We start from the raw sequence: 13,501 nt of genomic DNA, 5'->3' as shown, positions 1-13,501 counted from the left end.
CCCCCCCCAGGGCGGGTGGTCACGCCGCAATCCCTTCTCCTCCATTCTCCTCTTGGGATCTTGGGCACGCATGCACACGCGCCCAGCGTGAGTTTTAAGCCACCGGGTCTGGGATGCGAACCGCGGTCGACTACTTGGGAGTCCAACGACATAGCCATTACACTAACTGCTGGTTCCCTAAAGACAACACTTCTAACAACACATATAGCATGTCCAGTTAAGAAAATGTTAGGTTTTGGTGGTAGGAACTTTACTCAGTTTATTTTTCTTCATCCACTGGCCAGTATTTATTGTCAGAATCATGTCAAACTTCAGGAAAGACGCCATGTTCCAGAGAGAAGGACAATTAATTTAATTACAGATGAGCATTACTAAGTAGATAACCCATCATTAAAATCCCCTATGGCCAAAATCCCATTCCTGACACCGTCTGAGCAGTCCATGGATAAGAATTGTAGCTTCTATGGCTCATCCTCATTCGAGGCCTGTCATAAACCATGTGCACCAGTGACATAGAGGGAGCCTGTGGAAATGAAAAGCTGAATAAATTAATTAACACAAACCTACACAGACACCCCTAACTAATTCCCTCTAGGCTTCAAGCTCAGAGTATGCTTGCTACATGAAATTCACCGGGGAGACATCACGTATGTCCCTTTGCTGTATCCAAGATGACAAGGTGACAAAAGCAAGGAGGCAGTAAGTGCAATATTCTCCTCCATTCATTTTCCTATTGTCTTTAGAGATTTGAAATCTTCATGTCACCTTTAATGTTTGTCTAGTGGTTTGGTTGTGGTGGTGGTTGAGGACTACTTATTTCTCTAACTTCAACATCTAAGCCCCCAAGAACACAAACATTTCACTGAATAGTGATACTGTAAGATCTGTGACAGAACAAACTCCAGACAAAGCTCTCTCCCCACAGGCTTTTAAAGGGAAAGCCCAGGAATCTGCTGAGTAGGTCAAGAAAGCTGTTTCTGTAGGCACTGTTGGGAGCCTTGTAGACCACTGCAAGTAGCTTGGACATTGTCTCATACAATAGAGCAATGGGGCAGTGCAGTGAGGATATGTCAAATATTTAGTCAGAGTCAGTTCTGTCTAAGGAAGCCATATCTGGATAGTGGGTAAGAACACAGGCAGCTGGAGATGGACTCTCTAAGGTTTAAGCTCTGCTACAGACTAGCTGTGTGATATGAGGTAAATGACTTAACTTCTCTGTGTCCCTATTTCCTCATCTGTAATAAGACGCTGATGATGGGGCTGTTAGAAGCATTAGGTGAGCTAATGCATGTGTTCATTTTCTTCAGTGCTTGGAACAGTGTCTGACACAGAAAAAGCGCTCAATAACTGATAGCTAGTAGAAGTAACATGAGGAGTTTTGAGTGATATGAAACAGAACTAACCAAGCCTCTGCCTTGACAGAGCTCACAGGCTCCATAAACTGACAAATGAAATGTACATAAAAGGAGCACTAGCAACTCAGGTCAGTGCCCACAAACATTTAGACACAAGAGCAGTGAGGTCAGGATGATTTTTTTTCAAGAAGGCCCTCAATTCCCATCAGGAGAGGATTTTAGGTGTCAACGGGGAAGGGGAAGGAGAACTTCAATACCCTATATGCCTCCATTTGGCAGAGGACACTGCTAGTAGTGTACATTCATATTCACATCCTCAGTGATATACTACTGTCCTGAAATAGGCAGGTTGGCATTACCTCATGGAAAAATAGAAAACATAGGAGTGTGTTTAACCTCACAGAGCCCAGTTAGTGACTTGATGATAATAACCACCCAAGGTTTGAAGGAATTCCAGGGTGACATGGTGAATACAGGCCCAAATATGTATTCTGTCATGAGAAAGCACCTTTAAGACAGGACACTGGTGAGCCAATAGATGGTATGGTGGTTAAGGCACTGAATTCCCACATGGCCAAACACAGTTCTAGTCACAGACCTGACAGCTTGAAAATCATACCAGATACATGTGACATGTGTGTGCATGTCCAAAATCCCAGGAGAAGAATGGAGTTGAAGGGATTGCCATGTGGCCATCCTCCCTGAAGGATGATTTCTTACTTTCCTTCTCACGGTCTCTTTCTGTCTCTCTCCGGTGAGCACACGTGCTCTATGACAGAAATCTAAAGAAAAAAGAAAAAAAGGGCAGGACATTGGTGGTGGCCAACATGACTCTTATTAGCAAGAAGAATTTCCCCAAGGCCCTAAATGTATTATTATGAGTTAGCACCACTTTTTATTTTTCTTTCTTTCTTGTTTTTCTTTTTTGCCCCTAAAAAAGTTAGCTATATATATCTAATAGTAATAGCATGTCAAATGTAAATTTTTTTAAAGTTACTACCTGGCAATCTATTGCATAGCATGGTGACTACAGTTAATACTATATTGCATACTTGAGTTCAGTAAGAAGGTTAGTCTTAAATGTTCTCATCACACATACGGAAAGATAACTATGCATGGTGATAGAGAGGTTAATTAGGTGGTTTGTGGTCATCATTTCACAATGCACAATGTATACATATATCAAAACAGTATGTTGTACACAGTAAATGTAATCAATTTTTATTTATCAATTATATCTCAAGAAATCTGGAAAAATTGTTATAAATTAACCACTCTATAACATTTCACTCATGAAAAATAAAATTATTATAAAAGTTAAAATATTCATGGTAAAAAATGTGAGTGATACAGAAAGGTATAAAAGTAAAAACTTAAGACTTGCCCAGTATTTGTGCATTCTCACTCACCGTAAGAAGCTGCTTTATCATTTCCTTGTATGTCCATCTGAAATTTTCCTGTACATATTTGAACATGGATGTAGTATTTGACAGTAATGCATATGCAGACCCATTCTTACCACAAATGGAATCATAATGTACATTCTTTTTAATTTTTTCTTTACTCATGATGGAGTATGTGAAAATGAAGGAGAGAGAGATGAGGGCCCACCCCATAGAGCAACAGTTAAGTGCTGTGCACAGGGAGCCAGCCAGATCCCACATGGTCAACCACACTTCAAATCCTGGCCCCAGGGGTTTGAAAAACACACCAGGCATGTGTGCACCTGTGCCCCAAATCCTGACAGAAAAGAGAAATGGAGGAAAAAGGATTGTGGTGTGACCACACTCCATTGAGGAATATCTTTTCTCTCTCTCTCTCTCTCTCTCTCTCTCTCTCTCTCTCTCTCTCTCTCCTCTCTCTGGTGAGTGCATATACCCCCTCCCTCCCTCCCTCCCTCTGCCAATTGCACACACCTTCTGGCAATTGAAAAAATAAAGGACAAAAGAGAGATGAGTACCCACTTTACAAAGTAGGGTCATACCACAATTTCCTTTCTCCAGTTGTCCAACCTATTGACCACTTATGCACATGTCCAGTGGTTATGCTCTGATCAGGCTGAGCAGGCTAGAGATCGAATTGCACTTACCAAGTGGAATCCAGCTTCTCTTGAGCAGTGCATTACAACTGTGCCATGAAGCTAGCCCCATACTGTATATTGTTTTCTTGCTTGTTTTTGCTGTAGGGCGTGTGAGCTTGCCAAAGAGAGACAGAGACAGAGAGTGGGAGAGCGGGAGTGAGAAATTACCCTCCAAGGGGATGGCCATGCTGCAGTCTTTTCTCTTCCATTCTCCTCTTGTGATTTTGGCCATGCACGTGCACACACACCAGACATGATTTCAAGCCACCAAATCTGGGACTTGAACCCTGGAGTTGGCTATGTGGAATCTAGCTGCCTTATCCTCCATGCGACCTGCTGGCCTCCATATTGTATATTCTTAACTACTGCCACTTACATCTGTTTTCTTGGGTTTGGTTCCATATCAACACAAACAGATCTACTTCATTCTTTCAATGTTTGCCTCATGCCCCATTATAGAACTTATTGCTTTAAAAATCGGGTTCAATATTTTGACTAAGGAGAAAAAGAGAGATGAGTAACAGAAAAAGATATGGGGAGTTGAGAGGAAAAGTATTGAACTACCTAAGAGATAGTGCAAGAACACAGAGTTTTAAAATAGTGCCCCTAAATTTTTGGAACTATAGGCGTTAGTTGGACCAGTACTTTCTGTTACTGCTTTGTGAAGTAAATGAAATAAAGGCAAGTTTTAGGTCTAAGCCACAGGCCAACTCTTCCTAACACTTCTGTAACCAGAAACCATGCTTAATTTACTAGAGTCCTTTGAGGATTTAAATAGCACATGGATAGAGCGGAACAGTGGATGCTATTTCAACTTTCAAAAAGTTTGGCAAGCTTTTAAACCCAAAGCTGTTTTTAAAAAATTGAGTCACCATGGGATTGGGGAGCAATGTTTAGTCCTGGCTCCTTAACTATGGTTTGAAGATAAGAAATATTTTTAAAATAGAGTTAAAGGAGCCCTTTTCTGAATGGCAGAAAATAATACAGTAGGGCTACAAGAGATCAGCTGTGGGAGTAATTCGATTTCATATTTGTAATAGCTTTGGAAGAGGAAGTATGGGGCAAAATTGCTAGGCTGGCAGATGCCGTTGCACTATTCCAATGAAGATAAGAAGCTTCAAGAAGATGCGTGTGTTATAGTAGTGGGCACCAAGTATCCTGCAAGCTTTGATTTGAACAAGATCAAGGAAATGTCTCTATACATTCTTGAGTTCATTTCAGAAGATTTAGAATGAGCCTTCCCTCTTTATCTGGGACTTGGTCTCTGCTTCAGGCAACAGTAGGAGTAAAGAAAGATAGAGTTAGTGGTGCCATTGAGACAAGCATGGTATTTAAGCTGACAGCTTTATAGGAACATGAAAGAGGAGGCTAGGAGTGAGCTGGTTCCCACCAAGATAAAGAATGTTTCTCTACATCTCTTTCAATCTGATTGTTGGTGACCTGAGTATTCACTAAGAAACTTAAATTTGCTAGGCTATCATTTTAGGAGAAATGCAATCAATTCTCTTCCATTTTTGCTACAGTATAGTTTCCCTCTCAAAAGATGACTTTGGGGTTGGTCAGGGGCCTGGTGGTTAAGGAGATCTGAACCCCACCTAGCCAACCACAGTTCAAGTCCTAGCCCTAACAGCTTAAAAAACATACCAGGAAAGTGTATGAGCATGCCCCAAATTCTAATGGGATGGAGAAATGGAGGAGAAAGGAAAGCAGTTTTACCATGTCCCTCTGGGGAGTGCTTTCTGCCTCTCCCTCTCTCTGTCTCTCTAGCTAGAATGTGTACTCTCTGGACTCCCTCCCCCCCCCAAAAAAAAAAAACCTTTTGATTATGAATGTTACAACTATATTTTCTTTAGTTTACTATAGGGAGCATGCACTCACGGAGATGGAGAGAGAGAAAGTGAGAAATTCCCCGGGAGATGACCATGCCACAATCCCCTCTCCTCCATTTCTCCCCTTGGGATTCTGGGCCCACACATGCCCATACCTGGCTATTGCTTTAAAAATCGGGTTCAATATTTTGACTAAGGAGAAAAAGAGAGATGAGTAACAGAAAAAGATATGGGGAGTTGAGAGGAAAAGTATTGAACTACCTAAGAGATAGTGCAAGAACACAGAGTTTTAAAATAGTGCCCCTAAATTTTTGGAACTATAGGCGTTAGTTGGACCAGTACTTTCTGTTACTGCTTTGTGAAGTAAATGAAATAAAGGCAAGTTTTAGGTCTAAGCCACAGGCCAACTCTTCCTAACACTTCTGTAACCAGAAACCATGCTTAATTTACTAGAGTCCTTTGAGGATTTAAATAGCACATGGATAGAGCGGAACAGTGGATGCTATTTCAACTTTCAAAAAGTTTGGCAAGCTTTTAAACCCAAAGCTGTTTTTAAAAAATTGAGTCACCATGGGATTGGGGAGCAATGTTTAGTCCTGGCTCCTTAACTATGGTTTGAAGATAAGAAATATTTTTAAAATAGAGTTAAAGGAGCCCTTTTCTGAATGGCAGAAAATAATACAGTAGGGCTACAAGAGATCAGCTGTGGGAGTAATTCGATTTCATATTTGTAATAGCTTTGGAAGAGGAAGTATGGGGCAAAATTGCTAGGCTGGCAGATGCCGTTGCACTATTCCAATGAAGATAAGAAGCTTCAAGAAGATGCGTGTGTTATAGTAGTGGGCACCAAGTATCCTGCAAGCTTTGATTTGAACAAGATCAAGGAAATGTCTCTATACATTCTTGAGTTCATTTCAGAAGATTTAGAATGAGCCTTCCCTCTTTATCTGGGACTTGGTCTCTGCTTCAGGCAACAGTAGGAGTAAAGAAAGATAGAGTTAGTGGTGCCATTGAGACAAGCATGGTATTTAAGCTGACAGCTTTATAGGCACATGAAAGAGGAAGGCTAGGAGTGAGCTGGTTCCCACCAAGATAAAGAATGTTTCTCTACATCTCTTTCAATCTGATTGTTGGTGACCTGAGTATTCACTAAGAAACTTAAATTTGCTAGGCTATCATTTTAGGAGAAATGCAATCAATTCTCTTCCATTTTTGCTACAGTATAGTTTCCCTCTCAAAAGATGACTTTGGGGTTGGTCAGGGGCCTGGTGGTTAAGGAGATCTGAACCCCACCTAGCCAACCACAGTTCAAGTCCTAGCCCTAACAGCTTAAAAAACATACCAGGAAAGTGTATGAGCATGCCCCAAATTCTAATGGGATGGAGAAATGGAGGAGAAAGGAAAGCAGTTTTACCATGTCCCTCTGGGGAGTGCTTTCTGCCTCTCCCTCTCTCTGTCTCTCTAGCTAGAATGTGTACTCTCTGGACTCCCCTCCCCCCCCCCCCCAAAAAAAAAAAACCTTTTGATTATGAATGTTACAACTATATTTTCTTTAGTTTACTATAGGGAGCATGCACTCACGGAGATGGAGAGAGAGAAAGTGAGAAATTCCCCGGGAGATGACCATGCCACAATCCCCTCTCCTCCATTTCTCCCCTTGGGATTCTGGGCCCACACATGCCCATACCTGGCATGTACCTCAAGCCACTGGATCTGGGACTTGAACCATGCAGTAGGCCATGTAGGATCTAGCTACCTCAACCTCCACACCACTGGCTGGCCCCAGAACAAGATTTTTTGACCTCCTATGCTACCATGTTAAAACATGGCATCCTTCTTTTTGGCAGATACATTATATCATGGAAGAGGACATCTAACAGAATCAGATCAATATCTTCCAAAGTTGTCAAATTTTCAATAATGAGGAAAACACCTTGTCCACCTAACAGTGTGGTGGAGACGCTCAAAGGACCTGAGTGATAGGAAACCGCTTTGTAATGTGCTGTTCAAAAATATAATAATATTAATTATTCATGATTTCAGATTAGAAATATAAGTGGAAACAATTGGAAGAACATATCGTTCATAGCTATAAAAGCAAATGTGCACAATTCAGTATACAAGAATGTTCTCTGTAGCATTGTTTATATTAGCAAAATTTTAGAAATAACTCAATTCTTATCAATACACTTTTTAAATAAATTATGATATAGCCATAGACAGGAATAAGGGCAAGACAGTTCTATATGTTTTGACTTGGAAATGTGTCCAAGATATATATTTTAAGCGATAAAGCATTGCAAATCAGTATGCATAGTATGATTCCAATTTTGGCTAAAATTACATATTAGTATATGCATGTGAAACCTCTACAAGTATATATATATGAAATTGTTAACCATGATCATCTCTTACAAAGACAGGGTGATGGAGGAACTTTTATTTTATGCTGCATATATTTCTATACTATTTACATTGCTTATAATGAGCATTAATATTTTTGTAATGAAAAATGTGAATTGAAAATGTGAATTTGGGGGACCAGCAGTTAGCGTAATGGCTATGTTGCTGGACTCACATGTAGTCGACCGCAGTTTGAGTCCCGGACCTGGTGGCTTAAACTCACGCCGGGTGCGTGTGCATGTGTGCCCAAGATCCCGAGAGGAGAATGGAGGAGAAGGGATTGCGGCATGACCATCCCCCCTGGGGGATGCTTTCTCCCTTTATGTCTCTCTGTCTTTCTCTGTCTGTCTGGCGAGCACACGTGCCCTATAGCAAAAACCTCTCCCCACCAAAAAAAAGTGAATTTGGGGGACCAGCAGATGACATAGTAATTAAGGCTCTGGATCCCACATTACTGACTGCGCAATTCAAGTCCCAGACCTGATGTCTTGAAAATCACACTGGTATGTGTGCCCAAAAATCCCATGAGACTGAAGGAGAAGGGACAGTGGTGGGGGCCATCCCTTCTGGGGGTGTGCTTTCTCACTTTTCCTCTCTCTCTTTCTCTCTGTCTCTGGTGATTGCACATGCCCCATAGCAAAATTCTTTTAAAAAAAGGGTGGAATAGAAAACAGGAAATTGGGCCAGATGGTGTACAGTGGTTAAGGCAGCTGGATCCCACATGGCTGACTGTGTGGTTTGAGTACCAGATCCAGTGGCTTGAAGAACACACTGGGCACATGTGCATGCATGCCCAAAATCCAAAAAGGAGAATAGAGAAGGGACTATAGTCTGGTCATCCCCCCGGGAGGTGCTTTCTCACTTTCTCTCTTTCTCTTTTTCTCTCTCTCTGTCTCTCCAGCAAGTGCAAATGCCCCATAGCAAAACTAATACACATACACACATGAATTTGCCTTTAACCTTGACTACCCTATTATAATTTGGAAAAAAAAATATATATAAAAAGAGGGCAAAAGACCAGTAAATCTTTCCATTTCTTTTTGCTATAGGGCGCATGTGCTCACTAGACAGAGAAAGACAGAGAGAAAGCGAGAAATCACGCCCCAGGGGGGATAGTCATGCCACAGTCCCTTCTCCTCCACTCTCCTCTCGGGATCTTGGGCACACACACACGCGTGCACCCAGCATGAGTTTTAAGCCACCGGGTCCGGGACGCAAACCGTGGTCGACTACATGTGAGTCCAGTGACATAGCCATTATGCTAACTGCTGGTCCCAATCTTTTTATTTCTTTAAGAAAGCATTCTATCACCATGATTAGAAAAAAAGAAAAAAAATGGGGGGCTCAACCTTTTTCTTCTTTGCAAATAGTGTTCTGATATTTTCACATGATAAAAGAAAAAGGAAGAAATTAAATCTGTTTCTTATTTTTTGCTTTGGTTTTTGTTTGTTTTCTTTTGTAAAAATGGGGGATAAATCCGCATGGAAGACTAGAACTATGGTGCAGCAAAGAAACCACCTCAGCTGGGTTGGTGTCCCAGCTGAAGTTGGCAAAACTCCACACTGAAAAATAGAACTTCTCAGGGTTATAAATATTTCCTCTTTTTATGCTGCTGAGAATGTCCGTCAATACCTCAATACTTCAATTCTCACGTAAAGCCTATGGTTTATCCTACAGGAGCACATTAAATCCTTCCCTGGAGTTGGTGTTCACTCTTCTCATGGAGAATGTGAGGGAAGTTGACCCATAAGATTTTAGTCTCAAAAAAAAAAAAAACCAAAAACCAAAAACCAAAAAACAAAAACACCCTCCTAAATAGAATCTCAGCTCTGAAACATATAGAAGAGTAGAAAGAAGAGATGAATATGGAAAAGGCTTTGTCCATGTCCATCTAATGAGTAGAAAACTGAATGAAGGTCCTTTCAGTGCTTCACTGGCCTGAACCTCCCTGAGCACAGCTCTTATCACTCTGCCTTGACATTGGCCCATACTCTTCCAGACTCCTTACTAGACTAAGAGCACAGTTAAGACAAAGACCTTGTCTGTCCTTTGCATCATTGTATCCCCAACACCTTGGAAAAAAGGTTGAATTAATATTCATTGATTGTTGAATGAGTATTTTTCCTGGCAAATAGAGTCTGTCTAGAAGAGTCAACTTTTGCACTGTGGGGTCATCTGACGGCATGAAAGGCTGCAGAGAACTCATGGTCGGTTTGACTATTGGTGCCATGTACACTCAGCTTTCCCTTTACTTAGGATTCTCTCTGACAAACCATTTCTTTGCCTTAACTTTTACAGATACAGCCAAAAAGCAGCAAGAAATGGAATGAAAAACCAGTTCAATCTCCATGAGCTGAAAATGAAGGGCCCTGAACCAGTGGTCAGCCAAATTATTGACAAACTGAAGCACATTAACCAGGTAGGTGGTATATCTAACAAAAGTAGAAATGGCTAAAAAGTGAGAGATGGATGGTTTCCACTGTTTAAACCGTATTCTCAGGTTTTGGGAGAAGCAGCTGTTGTTCATTTTCTTCCAAGATTCACCCTGCTAAAAGGGACTTCTGACCCTCGTTTCTACCTCAAGACAATATTGCAGTAGGAGAGAAAGCTTGGAAAATTGAGAGAAAAATGTTTCTTAAAATCCCATTACTCTTATCCTGACTGTTGTTGCTTTTGCATGTTCTTTTCTAGTATTTGTCCAGAAAAATCAGACTCACACAGACTTTTTGTGTAATTGGAAGTGTACAACTGATTTGTATTTCTTAAAATTGACACTATATTGACAACACTTTTTCATGCTGCCACAGAACTTTATACCAATCATTTGTTGTGGCTGCATACTATTCCCCTGAGTATTCAACATTATTAATCCGTTTGCTTTTGCTGAACATTCAGGTCGCTTCCAGTGTTTTACCATCATAAATAAAGTTACTTATTCATATGTAATGATTCCTCTTGATCTTAGATTTTTTTCCCCCTAAAACACTGGAGTTACTGGGTCAAAGGATATAAACAATTTAGTGCATTTCTCCAAGTTTCTTTCCAATGAGACAATATCAGTTTTCACTGCTACCAGCAAGATTTGAGAGGTCCAGTTTCACTTCACCTTTGCCAACTTCTGACTCACTGTCATGCACAAAGACACCCACAGATTCCCTTGACCTGTACACATAGTTTTTCCTCTCACAAGGAGTTTAGTAATAAGACACAAATAGAAGTTGGTTGTACCATCTGCTTGTGATTTCTTTGTGGCCACAATAAAAAAAAAATTGCCACTAAAAAGGCCACCATATGCTAGAGTGACAATGTTCCTGCCCCATGATCCATGGGTGGGAGGACCCTGGCACCACTGACTTCTATTTGTAGCTGAGGAGGAACTTAATGAAGCTGAAATCCTTATGTGAAGGCTGAGGTTTCTGTAAGAAGACATTAGCATGAGTTTTTTTTTTTTAAATACAAAGTTTAGCAGGGAGATATTTGTGGTTCTTAGAGAATGTTTGGAAGAGCTTCCTAACAGCGGTATATTGCACTGCAGTTGCGTTGTGAAAACATTAACAACATACTTGTATGTAACTCCTTCAGTGCCTGCTAAAGTGCTCTGCACTCCATGAGTGAGCACTTAATAAACAGTTGTTACTGCTGCTGAACACATGATAATGACAGTGGTTACATAATGGATACTTCCTTCTGTGAATGCATAACCTTGCTAAGTTCTATCAAGAATTGTTACGTATTCCTCAGTATGATTAGTTCACAATGTGTCACCAAAGGGATCAGAACACAGACAATGTAAAGCACTTATTGCTGAGCTGAGAGCATGGTATGCTTCATCTGGGGACAGTGGTAGTATTTATCTTCCAAATTATTTGACACCAAATATGTTTGGTGGCTACATTCAATTGGTTAGACTCCAGCACCGGTAAGGCCAAACTCTCAGGGTTTACCATTATGTCCCTAATCCTGAGGAGGAATACTGTCAACAGCCTTTCAGAAATACCTACTCTGTGCTCAGCTAGGTGCCAGGGATTTGTGGATTCAAAAGAAGTCAAATCCATTTACACAGCCTCCTTGAAGCATCAGCATAGGAAATAGTTAAAGAGAAAGGGCAGCCAATACTGAAGACCTGAAAGAGAATGCTTTTCATCAATTTGGGGCAGTATACTTAGGCCTGTGGTAGACTAAACTAATGTGGTCATTTCAGGAAGGGGCAAGCGTTAACATCTGCCATAAGCAGGCCCAGTAGCAATAGGTCAAGTAGGAGGATGCTGCTACATGTGGCTAAAGCCACATGGTGACCCATTTGATTCCTTGACCAACCTAAACAGGTTGGGCACAGTGGTGCACACCTGTCTTAGCTGACTGAGAGGCTGACACAGAAGGGTCATGACATGGTGAGACCATGTCAAAAATCTCTCTCTCTCTCTCTTTCTCTCATTAAAAAAGGGGGAGGGATAGGTTGGATAGTTAGTGGTAAAATGTCGTAGATACTCTGCGAGGAAGATTCAAATGGGGAGGTTACTGTTTCACATCCAGAGAACTCCCTGAGTGCACTGGGCTTGTGTGTACCCATGATTCAAATTTGCTAAAGTGGAAGGTGGAGGGGGTCAGCTGGTGGTGTGGTGGTTTAGGTGCTGGACTCCCACATGGCCAGCCATGGTTCAAGTCTCAGAGAGAGGCTTGCTTCCTCTCTCTCTCTCTCTCTCTCTCTTTCTCTTTCTCTTGTGAACACATATGCCCTATAGCAAATTTAAAAGTAGTAGTAAAATTCAATTCAATTCAATTAATAATCCTTTTTTAAAAATGGGGGTGGATTGCAGTTTTGGGACCCTGCCTGGATACTGTCTCTGTCTGTATTTCATGGAATAAATAAATAAATAAATAAAAATCTGATATAAACAATGAGTAGTGTTAAGTAGGTAGAGACAAAAAAGGGAGCAGCAGTAATAAGGAAGATCAGACAAAGACATGTGGGTGGGCCCCACCCTAGAAAAAGGAATAGCTGCATCAGATATAGGCTTCTATATGACCCAACTGTCACTAAAATGTGCATCGCAAGCCCTTTACCAAAGTCTCTGAGCATAGTGGAAAGAATATGGGCTTTAGATGCAGACAGATGTGAATTCGTTATAGATACTACTAGATATATTACTTTGGACAATTCAGTTAACCTCTGAGCTTTAGTTCTCTCATCTGAAGTATTGTAGAGGTACCAAAAGCTCCCTAATGTGTGTATATAATATGCACACAGAAATATATATAAAATTGCATGTACACGACAGGCACGTCATAAATGGCAGTTATAAGGATTATGTTCAAGATTTTCTGTATGAGAAAGACTTATGTTTGAAAGAGAGTTTTAGTCCTTTTTGCCAGTGTAATTCTATTCCCTCAGTTTTGCATGCTTGCAGATTCCTTTGATTCATCACTTATTTTCTCCCTCATATTCTTTTTCCTTTTCCTTTTCTTTAATTTTCAGCCACAAAAGGTGAAACCAGCTGATAGGTCTATATTGTCAGAGTGGGAAGGGTCACCATTACAATTCCTTTCTCAGGAACCAGCAGTTAGTGTAGTGGCTATGTCGCTGGCCCCCCACGTAGTCAACCGTGGTTTGCGTCCTGGACCCGGTGGCTTAAAACTCACGCCAGGCACGTGTGCGTGCGTGCTCAAGATCACAAGAGGAGAATGGAGGAGAAGGGATTGCGGCATGGCCATCCCCCCTAGGAGGGTGATTTCTTGCTCTCTGTCTCTCTGTCTGTCTGGCAAGCGCACGCACCCTATAGCAAAAACCTCTCCAAAAATAAATAAATAAATAAATAAATAAATAAATAAATAAA

General features: G+C 41.1%; 1 protein-coding gene across 1 annotated transcript in view; it reads left to right on the top strand.

Moving 5' to 3' along the window:
* The window catches only part of GPC3 (glypican 3), a 488,207-nt gene that overhangs the window by 339,715 nt on the left and 134,991 nt on the right, over positions 1 to 13,501 (top strand). Inside the window, exon 5 of the mRNA XM_006171443.2 lies at positions 9,966 to 10,086. Within this exon, the coding sequence (XP_006171505.1) occupies positions 9,966 to 10,086 (121 nt within the window). The remainder of the gene's footprint in view (positions 1 to 9,965; positions 10,087 to 13,501) is intronic.

The sequence above is a fragment of the Tupaia chinensis genome, unplaced genomic scaffold, assembly GCF_000334495.1.
Source record: "Tupaia chinensis unplaced genomic scaffold, TupChi_1.0 Scaffold149560_1, whole genome shotgun sequence".
Taxonomy (NCBI): Eukaryota; Metazoa; Chordata; class Mammalia; order Scandentia; family Tupaiidae; genus Tupaia; species Tupaia belangeri.
The sequence above is the reverse complement of the archived record's forward strand: the minus strand, read 5'-3'. Positions and strand labels throughout refer to the sequence as shown.